The sequence below is a fragment of the Macaca fascicularis genome, chromosome 10, assembly GCF_037993035.2.
Source record: "Macaca fascicularis isolate 582-1 chromosome 10, T2T-MFA8v1.1".
Taxonomy (NCBI): Eukaryota; Metazoa; Chordata; class Mammalia; order Primates; family Cercopithecidae; genus Macaca; species Macaca fascicularis.
This window is the reverse complement of record NC_088384.1, coordinates 89,164,917-89,188,521: the sequence shown is the minus strand read 5'-3', so window position 1 is coordinate 89,188,521 and position 23,605 is coordinate 89,164,917. Positions and strand designations below refer to the sequence as shown.

Genomic DNA, 23,605 nt, shown 5'->3' with positions numbered 1-23,605 from the left:
ATGAAGCAGGGATTGAGGGAGGCCTAGTTCCTCCCCTGGGAGGCACAGAGCACAGGGTTTAGGGTGGCCTGGCCCCGATGGTACCATCATGGCATCACGGAAGGCCCAATGGCCCTGGAGCCAACACCCCGGGTTCCCATCCCAGCTCAGCCTCCATGGGCCTCTGGGCAGGCTCCTTCACCCTCTAACCCTCAGCTTCCTCAGATGCAAAATGGGTCAGTGAGCTGAGTTTGTAAGGATGCGGTGAGGATGGTGAGTAGATCACGTAAAACTCCTGGCCTCGAGCCTTTTCATATGTTATCTCCCTTAACTTCTCTGAGCCTTGGTTTCCACCTCTGAAAACAGGAGTGAGTAACCCTTGCCTCAGAGGGTGGTTATAAAAATCAGACTTAAGCCCCTGTATGTAAAATGTCGGACGTTCCAGTCTGCACAGGGTGAGGGCATGGACTCACTTTCCAGCAGTGCCTCTTCTTAGCTCTGTTGCCTTGGGCAAGTCACTTGAACTTACCTTCCTTATTTGGAAGAATGGATGTAATAATAATACCAAAATCATAATAAGGTGGTCAGGATTAAATGAGAAAGCCTCATTAAAAGAGAAAAAAAGCATAACTCAGTGCCTAGGGCACATCTCGATAGCTTCATATTCATTAATTTCACACTGTCAGCCCCTTTCTTCGCTTGGAGTCCAGAGATTTCAGTTCTAGTCCCAACTCTGCCCCAACCAGCTGGGAAGCCTTGGGCGGTTTCTCCCTATAAAATGAAGCTGCCAAGACCAGCTTCACAGGCTGCAGCTTTTTGGGTTAGAAATCTATAAAATAAGCAACACAATGAATGGGTTTGACTTTTTCTGCACACGTGGAAATCTCATCCAAGCTTGTCCCAGAAAGCTAGCAGATGCTTAGTTGTCAATTTACAAAAAGTAGAGGTGAGGGGTGGGGGAGAAGGAGTGTTTCTGAAGCCTTAGGTGGGGGTGGGGCACCCAAGAGTGAACAAAGAGATAAAACAGGACCCAACCTAGAATGTGAGCCTCTCCGATTCCTGGACCCTTGGAAAAGCAGAATTCCACAACCCAGGGCCAAGAAGGGAAGAAGGGAGGTTAGGAATGAACTCAACTTTTACTCATAGATGGGGAAACGGAAGCTCAGAGTGGGTTGATATCGCTCAAGCTCACACAGGAGTCAGGGGCTCCTACCTCCAGGAGGAAAGGGCTCCTGTAGGACAAGGCTGCCACTGTGCCTCCCCACCCTGAAGTGGAGCGATTGGGGCCCACTGGCCCCCCATGGGGCAGCCAGTTAACATGGGACAGCACCCGAGGCAGAGTAGAAGGAGCTGCAAGTCTGTCCTCTACCCCTCACTTGCCTTCTGGGCCTCAGTTTCTCCATCTGTCCATTTGCATAATGAGGGCTGAGAGTGTTGACGGGAGCCTTTGGAATGGACAAACTCCCTGTGCCCAGCCGGCCTCACGGGAACATCATTCCCGGAAGGCCTGTCCTGGGCTCCTTCCCAGAAGATCTCGCCCTGGGACCTGAGCATGGTACTTACATCAAAGTTGCCCACATTTGAGGTTCTGAGGTTGAGGCTGGTCCTGTAGAAGAAGAAAACAGCCTGTGAGAAGCAGGGATTGCCTGAAAATCATAAGTCTCTTGCATTGCAACAAATTGTGAGAAGCCCCTTCCCTATCCTCACGATCACTCTCCATCTGCAGCGATTTAATAAGAACAATGCTGGCTCTTACACGCTGAGCGCTAACTGCACATCAGACACCATGCCCAGGGCTTCATGCACCACACAGAGAAGGCTCAAATCATAGCTTTACCACCTACTAGCTTTGTGACCTTAGTCAAAGTACTTTACCTTTCTATGCCTCAGTTTCTTCATCTGCAAAGTGGGTGGCTGCTAGGACTAAAGGGGGTATTTCTATAAAGCGCTGCTCCAGAGGCCCTGCCATATGCGCATGAGTGATCGCCACTGTCTCGTGTAATCCTTCCAGCCATCCAGTGGAGCAGGAGCCTGAGGCTCCAGGGTAGCTTACTGCGGCCACAGAGCCAGGGAGGGATAGCCCAGGTCTCACACCCTGAACCTGCACTCTCGCTATTGTGCTGTTCTGAGACGGGAGGCTGAGGCCGGGGTTTGAGGTCTCGCTCTGCTCTGTAAGGGCCTCCGTCTTGCTGCACGTGAATCTTGCTGCAACTGACAGTCCTACCCGAGAGACGCCAGACCAGGCTTGCCCGTGGGGCGGAAATCCTTCGGGGCTTTTCAGAAGCATCAGCTCAGTGTCCAGCAGGAGGGAAATAAAGGCACCTTCTACGGAAAGAAGACTCTCCACTTCAGACATGGTTTCTTCTTCCTAACTTCGTCACCCAGCCTTCTCACCCCCTCAGGCACTGCACCCCACAGTATCTGTGCCCTTTTCCTCTCTGCAAAGCTTGCCTGTGCTGCTGTCTCTGCAGGAAACCCCCAACTCTTGCACAGCTGGCCCCTACTCCTTATCCAGGCCACAGGCTGATTCTTGCCTCCTTGGGAACTCCTGGACGTCTCTGATGTGCACTATCTTAATCATGAGTAACTGCCATTTGTGGGCTTAAGAAATATTGGTCGTAAAAGAAAAGCTTACGATGATCTAGTCACGTGCTAAAAATTTTTCAGATGACCTCATTTCATCTTGAAATGGAAATAATGATAGTACTTATTTCCATAGGCTGGTATCAAGAATTAAAGGAAGGCCGGGTGCAGTGGCTCACGCCCGTAATCCCAAATCTTTGGAAGGCTGAGGCGGGCAGATCACTTGAGCCCAGGAGTTCAAGACCAGGCTGGCTAACATGGTGAAACGCTGTCTCTACTAGAAATACAAAAATTAGTGGGGTGTGGTGGCGCATGCCTGTAAGCCCAGCTACTTGGGAGGCTGAGGTAGGAGGATCTCTTGAGCTGGGGAGGTCAAGGCTGCAGTGAGCTATGACTGCGCACTAGCCTGGGCAACAGAGTGAGCCCCTGGCTCAAAAGAAAAGAAAAAGAAAGAATTAAACGAAGACACACCTAGGACTTAGCCAAATACGTGGCACACAGAAAGCATCCAATGAATAATAACTATTCTTTTTATGACTCTTATGAGGTAGTGACTATTATCCCCATTTGCAGATGAGAAAGCTGAGGCTCACAGGTGAAGTTGGTTGGCCAATATTACACAGCCCGTTAGTGGTCACGTCAGGATTTGAACCCATATTGCTTGGCTCCAAAGCGCATGATGGTACCCAGCCAATACAGCAGGTCACACGAAACTGGGTTGGCTCACAGCCCCTCTATGTACTTGCTGGGTGGCCCTGGGTCAGTAAATCCACTGTTTCCAGCCCTAGTTTTTTCCCTACAAAGGGAGAATAATAGCCCTCACTTCCACTGGGACCATCGGAGGGGAGAAACAAGATAATACATACACTTCCAGTACGTAGAGCAGAGCCTGGTACGTCCTCATCACCAGCACCCTCCTCCTCCCCGTCCTCCTCCTCCTCATCATCGTTGTTACTTAGAGACAAGGTCTCGTTCTGTTGCCCAGGCTGGAGTGCAGTGGCACAATCATAGCTCACCACAACCTCGAGCTCCTGAGCTCCTGCCTCAGCCTCCTGAGTAGCTGGGATTACAGGCACATGATACCAGGCCCGGCTAATTTTTTCTAGGACAACAGGTGTGAACCTATGCCCAGCTAATTTTTCTATTTTTGTAGAGATGTTGTCTTGCTGTGTTTCTCAGTCTAGTCTCAAACTCCTGGCCTCAATCAATCCTCCAGCCTTGGCCTCCCACAGCACTGAGACTACAGGCATGAGCTACTGTGCCCACCCCCTAGCATCATTATTATTACTGACATTGTTGATTTTGGCAGTAGTTTCTTTCTAAGTTCATAGCTTCACCCACCTTGCCTGGCTTGTGACAATGGTCTTGGCAGGCATGAGCCATTGTCACCTTTGTAGCTCCTTGGATTTACCCAGCCCTGATGGCCACACAGGAGACCTCTACCCGCTCCCTGGGGGCTCCTCCGTGAGCAGCACCAGCACCACCAGGACCCCAAGGCAGCATAGCCCCTTACTTGTCCAGCTTGGCATCAATCATGAGTTTATCTCCTTCTACGGAAAATGAGGCCAAGAGTTCTGTGTCCTGGAGGGAAAGGAAAGGAGAAAGACGTCACTGCCATCATGTCTTGGCCAGTGCTTGCGGAGGGCTCACTGTGTGCCCTGTGCTAGGTAGGGCTTCGTTAATCCTGAGCGTGATGGCAGGTTGTTCCCCGAGGCCTGGGTCAGACCTCCTTTTACAAGCATGAGACTCCTGGCTAACACTCACCATGTAATGGATTTGCACCCCCTCTGGAGGGAAGGAGTTTGCAATAATAAGTTGCCAACATTAACTATCGTTTGCAAGTGAGTCACAGTAAGGGCTGAGTGAACACTTCTCAGTAAGGCAAATGTCACAGGATCCCCATGATTTATAGCGGGTGTTTACCAGGTGTCTCTGCAATGCCTCAGAGTGGGTGGGGAGTGGCTCGTAGCCTACGAAACTCGCTTTAGATGATGAGATTGGGTATCACCACTGCCAATCATAACTGTCTCATCCCCCAGGAGAGGATATAAAAGGCTCAGGCTCATCTCTCTCTCTCTCTCCAAGTAGAGGACTTTTTGTAGGAAAATCCCTTTTTCCTTCCCTGTCTCCCACCCAAAATAAATTGAATTTAAAAGTTGGCTTTGTGAGAAAACAGTAAGCTCCCAACAGATTCAGGTGATGTTATTAGATAACAAAGACCACGATGATTGGCCTGATGAAGAACTGGGGGCTCTGGGTGCACGGGCAGGGGTGTAAGCTGGCATGGGAGATGGTGTTTTGAACTGAGGACTGAAGGGTATGTAGGACTTGGCCAGATGGAAAGAGGGTGGGAGAGTAATCCAGGCAGTGGGGAGGGCATGGGCAAAGGCCCAGAGGCAGGAAAGAGGTTGGCATTAGAGTGGTAGACAAGAGGCCAGAGAGCAAGGAGGTAAAAGGGTTCGTGAGGCTGCAGTGAAATGGGGCCAAACCAGGCAGAGCTGTGGGCTGGGGAGGAGTCAGGGCCGCATCCCTGGGACAGCAGGAGTCACTGCAGGGTGCCGGGCTGGCTCACACAAACCTCTGGGCTGCTGATGGAAAATCTCCACACAGTAGAGGCTGATGGATGGAGGATAGATTGGGACAGTCATTCCCACTCATGGGCTAGAATCGACCCTTTAAACCTCCCGTCTTATAAGGCCCGGACAAGAACCCCCACACTCTGTGGCTTGGCATGCTCCCGCCTGGAGCACCTGGCTCCCAGCTAGAGGTGGCTCATTTGGTCTCAAGCTCTGGAGTAGGAGGGACTAGCAGGAAGACAGCAGGTGGGACCAAAGTCCCAAGTGTCTGAATCCGAAGCCTGAAGCCTTAACCATGGAGGGGGAAATGGCATTTAACACAGCTTAACACATTCCTCTGAGCAGTGTTTACTGAGCATCTACTATGTGCTAGGCCTTAAGCTAGACAGAGTGAGACTCCGCCTCAAAGAAAAAAAAACAAAAAAAGGAAGTAAGGGAGTGACCATGCAGATACCTGATACTTGGGGGAAGAGCATCCCAGGCAGAGGAAACAGCATGTGCAAAAGTCCTGAGGTCAGACAGTGCCTGACATGTTGGAGGAACACGGAGGAGCTCAGAGGTCATGAGGGGATGGTAATGAGGACTTTGTGGGCCATTGCCAGGAGATGGGCTTTTATTTCAGAACTGAAGGAATGCAGAAGAGAAACATGGTTCACTTTTTTTTTTTTTTTTTTTGAGATGGAGTCTTGCTCTGTCGTCCAGGCTGGAGCACAGTGGCGCAATCTCGGCTCACCGCAGCCTCCGCCTCCTGGGTTCAAGTGATTCTCGTGCTTCAGCCTCCCGAGTAGCTGGGACTACAGGTGTGCACCACCACATCTGGCTAATTTTTGTATTTTTAGTATAGACAGAGTTTCACCATGTTGACCAGGCTGGTCTCAAACTCCTGGCCTCAAGTGATCCACCCATCTCAGCCTCTCAAAGAGCTGGGTTTACAGGTGTGAGCCACCGTGCCCAGCCATGGTTCACATTTTAAGAGGATTCCTTTCTATGAAATAATTGTGAAAATTGTTGTATTTGTATCTGTCCCCTGCTAGGTACCAGGGACAAGAGAGCAGGCACCACATGTCTCGTTTCCCCTTTCCCCAGCGTCAAGTAGAAAGCATAACACATAGTAGGTGCTCAATAAATATTGCCGAATGAATGACCAAGACTGGCTTGGCCACACACTGGGGTATATATAACCTGTGAGAATAATATCAGCTAACACTTTGGCAGCCTTTCAGGTATGTCAGGCACTGCTCTGAGCATCTTACTCAGATGGCCCTACTGCCATCCCCCTGTGACAGAGGAGAAAATCAGTCTTAATTTCATTCAATCATCACGACAACCCCATGTGGTATTTTTTCTCCATGTTACAAATGAGAAAACTGGGGCTCAGAGGGAAATGCCAAGGAAATTGTGCAAGGCTGGCAAGAGAGTTAAGATTCCAGTCCAGAGACAGAGAGTGACTTGCCCAAAGTCATGTAGCTGGAAGTGGTAAAGGCTAGATTTGGGTTAGCGCCTCTGGCCCCACAGTTGGGCCCATAGTCATAGAGGTGGAAATAGAGGGGATTTGAAGGGGCCTTTGGGCTCCAGGAGACCACGTGGTCCTGTCTTGAGGCCCAGCTTGGGGCCACCAGTACCTCCAGACACTCACCACGTCAATGAGGCAGATGGTAGTCTCCACGTCGTTGGGCAGGGAGACCATGACCTCGGCAGTGGCCAACACCTTCACCAGCGCCTTGTCCTTCTGCAGCGTCACAGATGGTGGGTTCGGCACCTGGATCCTGATGATAAGTGGGCAGGACTCGGGGTACTGCTGGAACACCTGTGGGCAGGCACCAGGCCAGGTGGGTGGGCCCTTAGCATAGGAGGTACCCAGGGGGTTATCAGCCAACCTCTAAACACAGAGCACCAGGATCACATGCTGCTTGGGTTCAACGAACCACAGGCAAAGCCACTGACCCACTGTGAGAACTGGGCAAGGAGCTGCCCTCTCTGAGCCTTGCACATGGGGTCACTATGAGAAATAACTGTGATCATGCCGGCAAAATTCAGGCTCAATGCCTCACACCTGGGAATGCTCCAAACTTGGTACTGAGTGAAATGGGGTCTCCCGGGGATGCCGGCCAGGTGCTGAATGGACATTCTTAATTTCATTCAATCATTACAACCACCCATGGGGTAATTTTTTTTCTCCACATTACAGATGAGAAAATGGGGCCTCAGAGGGGAATGCCAAGGAAATTGTCCAAGGCCAGGAGGAAAGTGAAGATTCCAGGGCACGTCTGTGGGCTCGGAGCCCAGGCCCTCCCACTGCCTCTGAACACTGTTCCTGAAATGAGAAGTCCACACCTGGGGAATCCCACAGGGAGGTCTCAGGCAAGCCACTGGCTGCCCCTGGGCCCAGATTGCTGGAGCGACTTGAGCTTGTTTGCTGCAGTTTGATTCCCTGAAAACTAATTTACTAAAGGGACAATTCACAAAATGGCAGTTTGCCACATTTGCCAAATAATTGACTTATCAAAAATACATGCTTTAAGGAATACACTTCTTAACTATGTTAACTGACCATAGAGAAATGGGCAAAACCACAATATTGCTTTCAAAAGAAATAGAAAGAAGTCCCCTCCCCTGGTGACTGTGCAGCCCGGGTCTCCAGGACACATTGCTGTGTCCAGCCTGAATTCCCCCTGCTGCAGGCCCAGCGCCACTGAGGACTGAGTCCCTCTTCTACCCCAGCTCTGCTACCGCCTCATCATGTGACCCCTCTGAGCCTCTGTTTCCCCATCTGTAAATGCTGTGCTCCTCCTCTCTGGTCCTGTGGATAGAGGGAACAATTAGAACCAAATGAAAAAGTATATTCTGACTGGGCGCTGTGGCTCGTGCCTGTACTGCCAGCACTTTGGGAGGCTGAGGTGGGCAGATCACTTGAGGTCAGGAGTTCGAGACCAGCCTGGCCAACATGGCGAAACCCCGTCTCTACTCAAAATGCAAAATTAGCCAGGCGTGGTGGTGAGCACCTGTAATCCCAGCTACTCAGGAGGCTGAGGCAGGGGAATTGCTTGAACCCAGGAGGCGGAGTTTGCAGAGAGCCGAGATTGTGCCACTGCATTCCAGCCTGGGCAACACAGCAAGACTCTGTCTCAAAAAAAGAAAGAAAAAGTATACTCTAAAAAACAATTTCATAAGCTGTAAAGTGCAGTGCACATAGAAAGTGACCCAGTAAATAAAAGGTCCAGTCGATTGAGGGGTCCACCTACTAGCTGGAGCTGCCACTGTTACCACCTTAGAGAATGATGAGTCTGGTGTTCGATTTGCAGCCACATGAGGGCAATAGTGACCACGTGTTGAGTTTGATCTTCCCCTCCAGCCTTTGAATTCCACCCAGGACTAAACAGGGCAGGCAGAAAAGAGGTGAAAAATGTCTAAAAATGCTATAGATTGCACCTGCATGACCCTTACTAGGTACAGAGCACTTTGCTCCCAGGTGCAAGGTAATAGGCCCAGAACAAGATATGGGACAAGAACTGGGGTGAGAAAGAACTTTGTTCTAACACTATATGGTCACTAATTAGACAAAAGCACACTTGCTCTTTTTTTAAAAGAAATAATTTGTAATTATTAACAACAGTAATAATAGTTCACGTTGATCAAATGCCTGCTCCTTGCCTTGGTGCAGACTCCAGGTCCATAGCCACCCTCTGAAGTGAACGTGGTTACCCCGTTTTTCCAGGTGAGAAAACTGAGGCTCAGAGAGAGGAATTGTGTGCCTAAGGTCATATGACTGGGATGTGCTGACTCATGTCTGCCTGTTCCAAAGGGCTGGCTCTTCCCTCTAAGCTACTGTGCACCTGAGTGTGCCTGGCCCGTGTTGACACCTTTATATGCATCATCTCATTTACCTTCCTGTGATAACCTATGGAATAGGTATCAGTAGCCTTTTTTGACAGATGAGGAAGCTAAGGCTCAGAGATGTTAAGACTCTTCCCCAAAGTCACACAGCAAGGGAAGTGGCCAGGCTAGGATTAGGCCTATGCAGGCTGGACCACCCATAGAATTCAGGGTCTTTACACCTCAACCCTCTGTGTCCCCCTCCCCACCCATGGGGATCTAGCCTGCAAGCCCTTGTCACTGTCACCGCACTCCCAAGCAGGGGTTGTGGGGAGAGCACCCCACCCCAGCACTGAGCATCTTCCCTTCCAATCCAGTTTCTCAAACAACAAGATAGAGAATGAGGCTGAAGGCAATGGGAACTGCCCACCTTACGTACCTTGGGGATCAGGGCTCCCAGTGTGGCTGTGGTAAGCGGAGGAAGCTCTTCAAACTACAGGACAAGAAGAAGGGCCATGTGAGTCTTGGAGGCTATCGGTACAGACAGAAATTGCTAATACAGTGATTAAACTCCTACTTGCTTCACGACAGCCAGCAGGGCATTTTCTCTCCCTTAAAGACCCTTAGGGAGGTCCTGCCTATCCAGCCATCATCGCCATACATAGATCATGGTAGCTGGTTTGTGATTAAGTGGCCTGGGCTGACTTAAGCTAACCAAGGAGTGTCTCAAAGAACAGCAGGCAAAACCTGAATATTTCTCCTCTAAAAATGTTACTCTTGGACGAGAACGGTGGCTCATGCCTGTAATCCCAGCACTTTGGGAGGCCAAGGCGGGTGGATCACTTGAGGTCAGGAGTTCGAGACCAGCCTGGCCAACATGATGAAAACCCCACCTCTACTAAAAATACAAAAGTTAGCCGGGTGTGGTGGCGCATGCCTGTAATCCCAGCTACTCGGGAGGCTGAGGCAGGAGAATTGCTTGAACCCAGGAGATGGAGATTGCAGTGAGCCGACATTGCGACACTGCACTACAGCCTGGGTGACAGAGCAAGCCTCTGTCTCAAAAAAAAAAAATGTTATTCCTTATTAAAACAAGGAGAGCAGCATCAAGTCCATTTGCATAACTCAGTGTCCACTGAATTCATGACCTCTGCCACATCCTTGAACTACTTGTACTATTATTTACTTAGCATTCTTTAAATTAGCTTACTTCTTAAGACCTCAAATACTCAAAATGGAAAGCCAGTACACTTGACACAAAGAGAGGGCCACTGTAAAACCAAATACAATAAAAACAAAACAATGCCATTACCTTCTGCATGGATATCATTGTCTGTGGAGAGCTTTGGGCATGAGCTCTGTTGTCTCTTAGTTAAAAAGGGGACAATGACAAGTGCAAGAGAGGGCTAACTACATATGGACACCAAGTGGAGACTTTTCTCTTAATGGAAGCAAATGTTGGCATCATTTGTATGATGGTTTTGTGGAGAATGTCTTCTTAGGAGATACACAGTGAAGTTTATGGAATGAAATGTCATGATGTCTCCGAAAACTCAAATTGCTCAACAACAGATAGGATAGATGGGTAGACAGACAGGCAGGCAGACAGAGAGAAAGACAGACAGATAGATTGATAATGGGTGAGTGGATGGATGGATATATAAATGGATGGATGGATTGGTGGATGGATGGATGGATAGATGAATGGATGGAGGAATGAATAAATGGGTGGATAGATGGGCGGATGGTTGGGTGGATGGATAGATAAATGGATAGATGGATAGGTGGATAGATTAGTGGATATGGATGAATGGGTTGATGGGTAAATGGGTGGGTGGGTGAGTGGACATGTAGATGGATGGATAGATGGATGGGTTGATGGATGGATGGGTGGGTTGATGAGTAGATGGATGGATGGGTTGATGGTGGATGGGTGGGTGGATGAGTGGATAGGTGGATGGATGGATAGATGGATGAGTTGATGGATAGATGGGTGGATTGATGAGTAGATGGATGGATGAGTTGATGAGTAAATGGGTGGGTGGTTGAGTGGATAGGTGGATGGATGGATAGATGGATGGGTTGATGGATGGATGGGTGGGTTGATGAGTGGATGGATGAATGGATTGATGGTGGATGGGTGGGTGAGTGCGTGGATAGGTGGATGGATGGATAAACAGATTGATGGATAGATGGATGAATTGGTGGATGAATGGGTGAGTGGTTTGATTGGTGGATGGGTGGATGGGTGGGTGGGTGGATGGATGGATAGATAGATGGAGGGATTGGTGGATACGTAGATGGATATATGAATGAATGGAAGGGTGGGTGGAAGGATAAATAGATGGAAGTATGGGTGGATGAATGGGCAGGTGGATAGGTGGGTTGATGGATGGAGGAGTGGGTTGGTAGGAGGGTGAGCAGACACATAGGTAGATATGAAGCAACTGTGGCAAAATTTTAACTAGTGGATCTAAGTGAAGGATATATGTCCATCAGTTGTAGCATTTTGCAACTTTTCTGAAGGCTTGAAAGTCTTTGAAAGAAAAGGTTTGGAAAGAAAATGACTCTAGAGCATGCCTAAGGGTGGTATTTTGTTATGTATCATTTTGTTACTTGTGTATTAGTGTTTACCAAATGAAAACATTCTAAATATTTATATTGAGGTACATATATGTGAATATATATTATGCTTTTAAAAAACAATTGAAATAAAATTAAATAAAATTGAATAGGGAGCAACTTTCTCATCGTGAGATTTGGTCAGTGGACCACCTGAAATCCTCCCAAGCCCCACACTTTGGCCAGCGCTGACATAACGGATGCACACCCACGAGCTGGAGGTGAGTCAAGGGGTGGACCATCTACAGTTCTCACTTCACAGCAAATTCCCCAAGTGTGGGGACTGAGAAGGGTCACTGGCAGGTGCTGCCCCCCACCTCCCCCCGGCGGGGCTGTGACTCACCATGCCATTGGTGACGTCCAGGTCTAGAGCGCGTTGCTTCTGCAGCAGAGTCAGCACTGAGCCCAGGAAGTCGGCAGACATGGCCAGCTGGGACTTGGTGTTGTCACCCATGGGAGGCAGCTCTGGCATAGGCTTGGGAGACACAGCTGGCCACCCCAGTGGGTAGTCGATGAGCCCTCCTCCAGCTTCCCCAACCAGCGTCTGGGGGAGAAGAGAAGAACGGGGTCATGCGGAGGGAGAAGATGGAAAGAAGGGAACTGAAGGCTGGAGTGAGGCCCTGAATCTGCCTCCAGGAAGACATTTTTGATTAAACCCACTGAGTCTGAGTGACTCTTTGATGTATGGTCCCAACTCTCCTCCAGTTTATGATGCAATGGAACATTTTGCAGTTCCTGTTTCATGGTCACTTACAATTACAGCCACGGTATGACAGATCCTCTCCAAACTCAGCCCTGCAGTGATAAACTAGCATGTGTATGCATCTGCACAATGTGTATCTACCCTCCAAAGACCAGACTCCTCTCCACAGCCTATAAGGTTCTGGGTGATCCGCTCCATGAGACCTCTCCAGTCTCCAAGCCACTCTGCCTCTCACCTTCCCTCTGTACAGCTACCAGGGCCTTGCCAGTCTCCCCGCAGCACCACCCCCCCAACCATGGGGCCTTCCCACAGGATATTCCCTTCCCCACATTCTTCTCTTGTTAAGTTCCACTCATCTGGCAGCTCTCAGTCGAAATGTCACCTCCTCCAGGAAGCCCTCCTTGACCTCCCTGGGTGGATCACATATCCCCTGCTTTAAGCTCTGATGGCCTCGGATTCTTGATCACCATGCTCATGATTTAGAACTGTATATTTGTTTGAGTGATTTTTTTTTTATGGTCTGTCCTCTCCAAAACATTCTAATCTCCATCAGGGCAGATAATTTGTCTTGTTCATCACTGTACCTCCAGCACTCAGCCCAGAGGCTGGCATACAATGGGTGACCAATGAATCTCTCTTGAACGGATGTATGTTTATGAATATATTAGGTGTGCATGCACAGGGGCTGGAAATATATATGCATACACAGGTGCGCGGATGTGCACCTGCATCTCTGTATCTGCTGGAGCAAGTATGGAGGCGTCTGTGTTCATGAAGCCTAGGGAAAGTACATATGTGTGTGTGCCCCATACAAAATTAGGGGCCGGATGCAGGCCAGTGCTGGAGAAGCCAGCTCATACCAGCTCACAAGGTCAGATTTCACACATCTCTTCCCAACTCTGCATTCACTGACATCACGTTAGTAACTTGAAGCTGTCCATGGTGGGAGTTTTGATACCATGGAAACTGGCCAATGCTACAAATCAGGAGTTTTTTATAAAATCATGGAGAGCTGATGGTTAAATGCTTACTAGCATACCTCTGGCACATTTATTCCTCCAGCACACCCAGTCCCACAGCAGCAGCTCTTTTAGCACCTAGTAGTTTGATTACCTGGGTTCGGATCCCAGGTCCACATTTATTAGCTGTGTGACTTTGGGCAAGTGATTTAACCTCTCTGTGCCTCAGTTTCCTCAATAAGAAGTGCCTCCCTCATAGGGTTGCTGTGAGGATAGGCTGAGTTAATCGTCACAAAGCATGCAGAACGTGCCTGGCACACAGTAAGCATTTGGAATGCTGGCTATGATTATGTTTTCTAACACAGCTCTGAGAAGGCCTTCTTCTAATCAGAAAGGGTCCTATCAAGTGTTGCTTCCCAGGCATTCAGCAGAAGCCCTGGGAGGTCCTCGCTGATACTCCTGCCTTTGGGAGGAGGGCCACCACACCTTGCCCTGAACCCCAGACACTCACGTTGAGGTCCAGCTCCAGGAATTCCCCGGTCACAAGCGGGAGGCTGGAGAAGGTGTATTGGACGCTTCCCAATATCCCCAGAGGAATCAGAGCTGCGGGCAAAGGAGAGGGTCACGGGGAGGTCCCCTCACCATCCAGACGCCTTCCCTCTTTGTACACTGGGGCTGGGGGTGGACAAGTTAGGCCCAGGCTCCAGCTCCAGACACCATGAAAAGAGCAAAAGTTCTGGGTTTAAATCCCAGCTCTGCCTCTTCCTTGCTGTGTGAACCCAAGCAAGTCATTGCACTTCCTTGAACCTCAGTTGCCTCCTCTGTAAAATGGGTTTACTGTAACCTCTGGGACTATGTTGGCGGGGGTGGGGAGGATGCAATGATATCCTGGATGTTGATAAGCTTTGTAAACTCTGAAGTGCTGTGCACCAGGGAAGGAATTTAGGGTTCCACAATGCAGTGCTTAGTTGAATCTGTCATTTCCTTGACTGTGTAATGAACAGTTCCAGCTTCTGGGCTCTTCCCTCCTCATCTCTGGCCACAAAGGGAAGGAGATTTTCCTGTCTTGGAAAGCCATTCTCAGACTGCCTAAAGTCCCAGAGAAACGGGAGCACTATCAGAGAGGGCTGCCCTGTGTGGCTGTGGAGGCTGTGCACTGCACAACTCGAGGCACTGCTGTTCCACTGTAATCCATGTGAAAGGAGGTCCCTGGAACGGTGCACTGCACAAATGGCACAGCCATACAGGGCGGGCTTGCTTTCAGGAATGTTCACTCAGAAATCCAGGGTCCGAGATGGTGGTGGAGCCTGATTCTGAGTCCCTGGTCAGTCTCCACAGTGTGTCGCCTGCTAGTCACTCTCCAACCCCTCTGTGAACTGAGAGATTTGAGAGATGAGAAAAGTGGGAAGAGTCTCTCCAAGTTCACACAGCGGCCGGGGCAGAGCTGGGGCTCAAACCCAGCTTCCTGACTCCCAGGACAGAGCCATTACCTCCCAGACCCTGGCGGAAGCTCCTCTCTCTGGTACTCAGGGGGGTGTTTGGGAGCAAGAGTGAAAGCCAGGTGGCACCTCCCTTGTGGCATTAGCCACATGTCACTTCCAGGGCCTAACTAAGGGCAGGTCTCTGGCTCCCACCATGTTGAGCCCTCCTCCCAGAAAGGACCCGGTCCTTAGTGCCTTCCCCAGGGCTGCACCCAGAGCAGGCACTTGTAGATGTTGGCCAGTGAAGCAAAGCAGGAAGGACTTACAATCCACGAGGCCCAGCTGGTCGTTGACAAGACCCAGTACCACGTCCACGATGGGGCAGAGCTGCAGGGGAGAAACGGCACAAAGCCTTGGTGACGTTGCAGGGAGTCAGAGCAAGGGAGTCAGGGACGCAAGAGTAACGATAGCTAAAATTTACCGACTGCTTGCTCTGTGCCAGGCACTGTCCTCGCCACAGCCCTGTGGGGAAGGCTGTCTCTAATTCCCACTTACAGATGGGAAAATTGAGGTTCAGAAAGGTGACGCAACGTGTCACCCAGTTAGGAAGTGCCCAAGCCGGGATTCAAACCTGTAACTATGCAATTCTCAAGCTCCCTCTCCTTAACCCTTCACTAATCTGTCCCTTCGTATTCCTCAGGGTCCTTCCCAGACCCTCCAAAAATATGCCCCAGGCCCTGGCTCTCTCTGTCCCTCTGGGTTACCTGCAGGCCACCAGGAATGGAGGCTGGACTATGGCCCCTTGGTCTAGGAGAAGCCTGTGCCCCTTGCTCCCATCCTGGGACAGCTTCTTACCAAGTCAGGGAGGACGCCGGCCAGGACTCGGTTCACTAAATTGTCCACGAGGTTGGGGAGAAGCCTAAGGAGACAGGAGCGGGAAGAGGTCAAGGCTCGCAGCCATGCAGGCCTCACCAAGGCTGTTCATCCTGCGGGTCACTAGTCCAGGCTCTGAACAGTGAGAACCTCGGAGTGCTGGAAAATTGTTCTGAAAGCTGGGAGGACAGAGTACATTCACCTTGGACTGACTAGACAGGCCACCCAGGCAAATTGTTGGACTTTTCATGAATTCATGCATTCACTCATTCGATAAACGAAGTTTCTGGAGCTTTACAATGGGTCAGAACCAGGCTGTAATGTTGTTGATTTTCAATTGCAAAAGTCAGTCCCACCTGCTGATCTGACCTTCACATGGGCCATTTGCTGCAACCTTATATTGTCCTCGCCAAGCGAAAACGAATGTGTTTATTTATGTAAGCACCTAACTCGGTATCTAGTACATAGTAGGTGCTCAATAAATGTTTATGGAGGGAAGGGAAGGAGAAATACTGGCCAGTAAAATGTGCTCATGTGGTCCACAAGAGAGGATGGATAGTTGGTGCTAAAACAATTGGGAGAGGTGATCCATTTTACAGACAAGGAGGCCGAGGTCCACAGAAGTAACCCACACAGCTCTTCTTTTTTTTTTTTTTTTTTTTTTTTGAGACAGAGTCTCAATTTGTTGCCCAGGCTGGAGTGTAGTGGTAGAATCTCCGCTCACTGCAGCCTTGAACTCCTGGGCTCAAGAAATCCTCCTGCCTCAGCCTCCTGAGTATCTGGGACTACAGGTGCACACAACTGCACCCAGCTCTTAACTAACCCTCCCAAGCTGTTAGTTAAGGAGGAAAATCGATGATAGACAAGACATATAGATGGACAGACAGATTTTTGGTCTAAAAATTTGTTTCCAGGGGCTTGTAGTGATAAGGAGATGAAGGAAGCATGACCATCCTACACCAAAGTGTCCCTGACAGCTGAACCTCTTGAGAACTGCTTTCCGTCTCTCGCCTCCGAACACTGCCTGGGTCCCCCCTTCTGAGGTTGTGGCTGATTGTTCAGTGCTGCACCAATTCAGCAAAGCAAGGAATTTCTTGAGATAAAGCCCTAATTAGAATGTTTCTCCCAAAGCTAATTATGCATTTCTCCCTTTTAAGTGGATTCACCTTGAGGGGCTTATCCTGGTTCCACCTCTCCTTAGATGATCAAGGCCTTAAGAATATATATGTGTGTGTATGCATGCGTACTTTCGTGTGTGTGTGTGTGTGTGTGTGTGTGTGTTGAGGGGATAGTTGGACTTTGCTTTATGTACATTCAGGGCACAAACTCTTCCTCTTCTGGGAAATTATCCAACAGGTTCATCAACCCTCCTGCAAAATGACATATATAAAAGGTTAATCATTGTGACCTTACTTGTCAGGGCACAAGATTAGGCAAATTATATCCATCAATAGAGGACCGGCCCAATAAGCAATGGAATATTACGCAGGCAATGGAATATTACGCAGCTGTAAAAAGTTAAACAAGGAAGCTCTCAATGTTTGGATGCAGAAAATTCTTCCAATAGGGAAAATGAAAAAAAGCCAAGTGTAAAACAGTGTTTATAGTATGTGCCCCTTTGCATAAAAGGAGGGGGGAGATGAGACTCTATGTTCATATTTGTTTCACGTGTACAAAGAAACTGGAAGGAGAATTGAGAGATGAATAACTGGTGAGCTTGGTGGGAGGGAGGCAGAGGGAGGCGGGATAGGAGGAAGCCCTGTACTCTGTGCCTTTTTGTCACTTTATGTTTGTGAACCATGTATTACCAAGTATATACTTCCTAGTGAAAATGTGAATTTAAAAATCTGTGAGGTTTCCATGGGTTTCCCTCACCCTCCTCTCCTTGCCTGGGCCCTGGGAACTGATTTTCTTTGCCTTCATTCTCTCTGAAGCAGAAGTAAAGCCTCCGAGAAGCCCACAGGAATCAGAAGGTTTGGGGTTCAAGTTGCACAATGAGTTTGAAGGGCTGGGGGGACTGGGCCAGAAGATGGATAATAATGGAGAGGAAGAAGCGGGGTCGGAGGCCTTCAAGAGAGAAGCCAAAGAAGAGGGCAGGGAGTGAAGAGAAAGAGACTCCACTCTGAGTGTGTCCTCATCCAGGACCACCACCTGTACTGCTGGCCAGTACACGGACACTTGACACCACTTTGCCAGAGGGTGGAGACTTGGACATTTTGTAAGGAGCATGTCATAGGAAAACTCTCATCCCCTCACCAGGGTTGAATTCGGCAGAACTAAGCGGGAAATGCTCCTGCAATCTGGGGCACCAATGCACACACAACCCCTGTTGGACATATGTTCATCAGCTCTCAAGATGTCCCAGTTGATGCACTGTTTTCCATTCCTTATCTCAATTCCCGAAGGAAAAAGGATTACCCCATTTCACAGATGAAGAAACTGGAGCTCAGAGAGGGCAACAGAACTACCCAAAATCACACAGCAAGGAACCGTGGAACTGAGATATGAGTCTCGGGCATGCTCCTGACCATTCAGATCGAAGCCTTTTCAAAGCTGGAAAGAATGTGTGTCACAATGACATCTTTTCCAGGCTGGTCGAAGGCCCCATCCTGGGTTTGGTGGTGCAGCCCATGAATTCCCATCAGGCATGTACCAGGTCAGGAACAGAGGTGACAGTGCAGCTGGCTCAGCGTGAGTACTCACCACCCCACAGCATCATCATCCTGCCCACCTCAGTGCCTGTGGGTAAGTGAATGGCATGTTGTGTGCCAAAGACAGACCACTCCAGCAACCCCCAAGGCACTCCACTGCTCGCTGGCACTCACCCTCGCAGCAGCTTGACTTTGATGCCCCCTAGGAGGGTGTCACATCGCTCAATGACCAGCCGAGGATAACCCGTGCGTTCCATGGTCAACTGGACCTTGGCTGTGATGTTCACTTCCACTGCGATGTCCAGGAAGCCAATGAGACTGGAGGAGGCCAAGGGGCCAGGGAGACCATGAGTCAACCCCCAGCCACCAGGAGCCCTCCCTTGCCCAGGCCTGTCCTTGCTGCTCCTGCTGTCTGTTATGAAACTTGTTCATCTCTAAGGAACCCGAACCAGAAGTCTTCCCTGGTCCCTCAAGTCACATGTGAACAAGTTTATCTCCCCATCAGCCCATGAGCTTCAAAGCCTGGGAACGGGGCTCAGCACACACTCTGGTTTCCAAGGTGACCCCCAATCGCCTAGCTTGGTGAACACGACCTCATCCCACACGGATAAGTCCACACAGAAGCCCACCCTCTGAGTTCCTCTAGTCAGCACCTCGTGCATGGAAGGCCCTATTCCAGGAGGCATTTTGCTTGTCTTTCCCCACTTACAGCCACGGTCACCTGGAAAAGGGGGTGACCTCATTATCGCATTGCCAGTGAAGACACTGAGGTGACATTGGGGAACTGGCCCAAGGTCACACAGCTTATGGGAGAGTCAGGACTTGAACCCAAGCTATCATCTGACTCCAGCCTCCCAGATTCACTTATTTATTTAGTTATTTTGAGATGGAGTTTCCCTCTTCTTGCCCAGGCTGGAGTGTAACGGCGAGGTCTCGGCTCACTGCAACCTTCACCTCTTGGGTTCAAGCAATTCTCCTGCTCTAGCCTTCCAAGTAGCTGCAACTACAGGGCACCTGCCACCACGCCCGTCCCATTTTTGTATTTTTAGTACAGACGGGGTTTCACCATGTTGGCCAGGCTGGTCTCGAACTCCTGACCTAAGGTGATCCGCCTGCCTCAGCTTCCCAAAGTGCTGGGATGACAGGCGTAAGCCACCACGCCTGGCCCAGCCTCCCAGATCTTAACCACTGCGCTAGGCTGTTTTCACAGCTGACAGACGGCCTCTGGTCCAAGTCTGTGGGCATGCGCTGGCAAAAGTTTAGGTCTTCCTAGCCTCTGTGTTATGGATACAGAGGCTGGGCCATAGGGTGGTGGGGACCCCTCCAGGGCCAAGGGCACACACCTCTTCCCGTTGATGGCCACACAGGTGTACAAACTCAGGTAGACACCCACGCCGGGCAGCAGCCGCACAGACACTTGAGGGAGGGTCAGCTCCACGATACGCAGCCTGCTCGGGACACAGAGCGGTGGGAAGAACGCCACCCCAACTACCACCCGCTCACCCGAGCACCCTCCCCTACACCCCTTTTCTCTGCTCCCCAACTGTTCCTCCTGACTCTAAAGTCTAGACACCCGCAGTTCAAGGATAGAATGTGGAAAACAGAAAAATTAAGGCAAAAATGCCACGACCCGTAATCCCAATGCCCAGAGGCCCGCTGTGTGCATTCCATGTATTTCCTTTAAATCGTTTCTTCATGTCAAGATGCCATTCCTTCCCTCTGCTCATCCCTGCCCCTCTTGCCTGGTTCCCTCCGATACATGTAAGTTTCTCTTGCTTAATTCCCTCCTATACATTTTTCAGATTTCAACTTAAGGTCCTCTTCCTCCAGGAAGCCTCCCTTGACCTCCCTAGGTAGGTGAGCTGCCCTGTTATTGAGATTCTTATTTCTCCATGAACTTCTTGCCACTGTCGAAACTGTATGTTTATTTTTAGGGTTCTTATCAATGCCCACATACCCCATCAGCCTGCAAGCTCATGGAGACAGAGAATGTGTCTTTTCTTGGCTTACCATTGGGTCACGTCCCCAGTGCCAACACAGTACCCTGCACATAGTAGGAGCTCTGAATAGTTGTTAAATTAAATATTGACTATGAGGAGCAGGCTGAGCATAACAGAACTTATGATATATATGTATAGTTTTAAAATCCTCTGGATCTTTTCCACTACACTGTATTACTATGACCATTCTATAGATGAGGAAACTGAGACTCAGAGAGATGATACCAATGGCCCAAAGTGACACACAAACATGAAAAGTTGAACTGGGTCAAACTTAGGACTGTTTCATGCCAAGACCCAAACCATGCAACTTGGGGCTCTTAAGACGTCCAGTCCTGAGGCCAAGCCCTGAAGCGTGTGGGGCTCTGAAGACCTTCCCTCCCACAACTCCAGCTTCAGGGAGTGCTCATCCCCGTTTGGAGGTGCACGGGGGCTTTCTGGAGAGAACCTGTTCCCTCCTTACCCTGTGATGCCTTGCACGGTGCTGAGGATGCCACCCTCGCCGAGCACGCCCAGGACACCCCCTCCTCCAAGAAGTCCTCCGTCACCAAGGAGACCGCCTCCACCGAGCAGGCCACCTTGGCCTACCAGGATGCCATCGGCTGCCAGCATGCCTCCAGTGCCCAGCAAACCACCTGGGCCCAGCGCCCCAGTGGCGACTCCAGGTGGGATTTCTCCAGGCCGCAGCTCTCGCCGGTGAAGCCTGCCCACAGGGGCCGCCCACTCAGCTGACCTGTATCGCCTGAGGCCCCTGTGGCTGCCATATGCATTCTCGGCACTGCGATAGCCGCTGTTTTGGAGGTCCCTGATGCTTTCGTCGGTCTCAGGGATCTCACCATATCGGTATTGGCCCCCCAGCTGAGCAGTGCTGTCTTTGGCCTCAATGTGACCATACGCGTAATAACCACCAAGCTGTTTGCCATTGGTATATACTGGGGGGGGTCCTCGGACAGGGAAGTCATTGTAGGGAATACCACCAACACCTCGGGGTAATTCAGTGCGTCTGTAGTCATTGTAATGGTGTTGGCCACCACCCAGAAGACCACCACCACTGCCACCCAACAGCCCCCCAGTACTGCCACCCAGCAACCCCCCACCACTGCCACCCAGCAGCCCTCCACCACTGCTGCCACTGCCACCCCCTCCACCCCCACCACCAAGCAGGCCCCCCAGGAGACCACCTCCCCCACCACCTCCACTTCCGCTTCCACCAAGCAGACCGCCCAGGAGAGGCCCACCACCATCACCACGAGCTTTACCCAAGGGCACCTCTCTCAGGGCTGAGTGGAGAGTATTGCTTCGCTGCAGGGTGCCCGAAATAGCTGCAGAGAGACAAGGGCATCAGTCCAGGGTTCCTCCCTTCTTTCCACCTCCAGCCCCCAGGCAGCACCTCGCAGTGTTGCTCAGTTTCCTGGGCCTCACTTTTCCCATCAGGGAAGTGCAGAGGCTGAACAGGAGGACTTCTCCAGGCTGATCTAGCCCTAGCATCCTGGCCAGCTCATTTTCTGCTGGGTTTTGTGTGGTCTCACTTTAACTAGATTTGGACATCAGCCAGCCAGCCCTTCATGGATTTTCTTCATCGCCCTCCCTTCTAAGTGCTCTGCTCTTTACAGCTTTAAAAAATCAACTTCAGGCCAGGCGCAGCGGCTCATACCTGTAATCCCAGCACTTTGAGAGACCGAGGTAGGTGGATCATGAGGTCAGGAGTTCGAGACCAGCCTGGCCAAGATTGTGAAACCCCATCTCTACTAAAAATACAAAAATTAGCCAGGTGTGGTGGCGGGCACCTGTAATCCCAGCTACTCGGGAGGCTGAGGCAGGAGAATCACTTGAAGCGGGGAGGCAGAGTTGCAGTGAGCCGAGACCGCACCACTGCGCTCCAGCCTGGGCAACAAGAGTGAAACACTGTATCTCAAAAAAAAAAAAAAAAAAAAAAAAACCAAAAAAAAAAAAAAAACCCCAACTTTCTTATGTATTATCACAACTGATTCCTGGGAAATAGCCAAGGCCAGAAGTGTCCCCATCTGGTGGATTGAAATATTGAGGCCTGTGAGGTACTCAGAGATCACTTAGATAGGAAACAATCTCATTTTTTTATGCTCGTGATAGCCTGGGATGAGTGTTGAGGGAGAAAGTATGAAAGTATGTCCTCACATACCAGATGACAAAAGCGAGCTCCTAAGAATTGGAAGCAGGAATAATCATAGCTCCCACTTTTGAGGGACTTCTAAGTCCCAGGAGCTGTCCTAAGTTTTCAAAAGGTCATTTCATTTCATTCTCATATCAGCTCTCTGAGATGGAGACCATAATTACACCTATTTTACAGATGAAGAAACTGAGGCTCAGGGAACTCAAGTTACGAACTTAAAGTCGTACAGTCAGGATTTGAACCCCACAAAGACTGATCCAGGGCCCTTAATCACTGTTCTCTGTTGCCTCTAAAGAATAAGCATAAAGTCACCAGCATGGTGCTTGGCACATAGTAGGTGCTCAGGAAATGATAGCCAAAAGAAAAAGGGGAAACTAAGGCCCAGAGAGTAGAATTCACCCAGCCACCCAATGTGGACTCTGCCAGGAGGAGGAGGTCCCTGGGTATTTCAGAGTTGGCAGAGCTGCCCTGCTTGCCCTGTGCCAACCCTCACCCCTTCGGGGCTGGACTCACCACTGCTCAGCACATCTTTGGTCACCCTGAGGACTGTGTTTGTCTCTTGGCGGGTGCCACACACAGCCGCCACAGACAGTGTGGCCACACACCACGCCGTCCACATGCTGGCACTGCTTCCCTGCGGAAGAGAAAGTGCAGATGCGGATGTGGCTAGGCGCCACCATCCTGGCTGGCAGGTGGCACTAGGCAGCCCTAGCCAAGAGTTATCTCAGGACCCTGGGACCCAGAGACAGGGGAAGCCAGCCAAAGTCACACAGTAAGGCATGGTCCAGAATTCCAGATACCACCTTTTGAGTTTTTCAGATGGAAATGAATCTTGTGACATAAAGCAGACCCATTAAACACACTGTTTCAGAGAATGGATGTCTGATTAATTCCCAAGGTGGGATTGACAAATTGAGCATCAGGTAGATGGGTAATGGGGATTCCCACAAAAACACCAAACTGGGAGCAGGTAGGCTCTGAGGAACTCTCTCCAGCATCTACCTATCTATTCGCTCACTCATCTATTCCTCTACTCATTCTTCCCCTTCTTATTTATTCTTTTATCCATTCATACATTCACCCTACTATCTTTCCATCCATCTATTATCCATCTGTCATGCAAACACCCAGCAAGCCATATATCCATCCATCCAACCAACCATCCATCCAACCACCCATCCATCCATCCACCCATCCATTCACTCATCTACTCATTCTCCTCCCTCCATTTATTCATCTGTCCACCCATCCAACCATCCATCCATCTTCCCATATA

General features: G+C 50.1%; 1 protein-coding gene across 1 annotated transcript in view; it reads right to left on the bottom strand.

Moving 5' to 3' along the window:
* Nucleotides 1-22,948, bottom strand: part of BPIFB4 (BPI fold containing family B member 4) — a 30,030-nt gene extending 7,082 nt beyond the window's left edge. Inside the window, exons 1-13 of the mRNA XM_065521859.2 lie at nt 22,843-22,948; nt 21,440-21,502; nt 20,644-21,163; nt 19,524-19,628; nt 18,355-18,498; nt 15,512-15,575; nt 14,983-15,043; nt 13,747-13,838; nt 11,917-12,117; nt 9,391-9,444; nt 6,775-6,945; nt 4,076-4,143; nt 1,543-1,585 (exon numbers count right to left, since the gene is read on the bottom strand). Of these exons, the coding sequence (XP_065377931.1) occupies nt 1,543-1,585; nt 4,076-4,143; nt 6,775-6,945; nt 9,391-9,444; nt 11,917-12,117; nt 13,747-13,838; nt 14,983-15,043; nt 15,512-15,575; nt 18,355-18,498; nt 19,524-19,628; nt 20,644-21,163; nt 21,440-21,502; nt 22,843-22,948 (1,692 nt within the window). The remainder of the gene's footprint in view (nt 1-1,542; nt 1,586-4,075; nt 4,144-6,774; nt 6,946-9,390; nt 9,445-11,916; nt 12,118-13,746; nt 13,839-14,982; nt 15,044-15,511; nt 15,576-18,354; nt 18,499-19,523; nt 19,629-20,643; nt 21,164-21,439; nt 21,503-22,842) is intronic.
* Between the last annotated feature and the right edge of the window lie 657 nt (nt 22,949-23,605).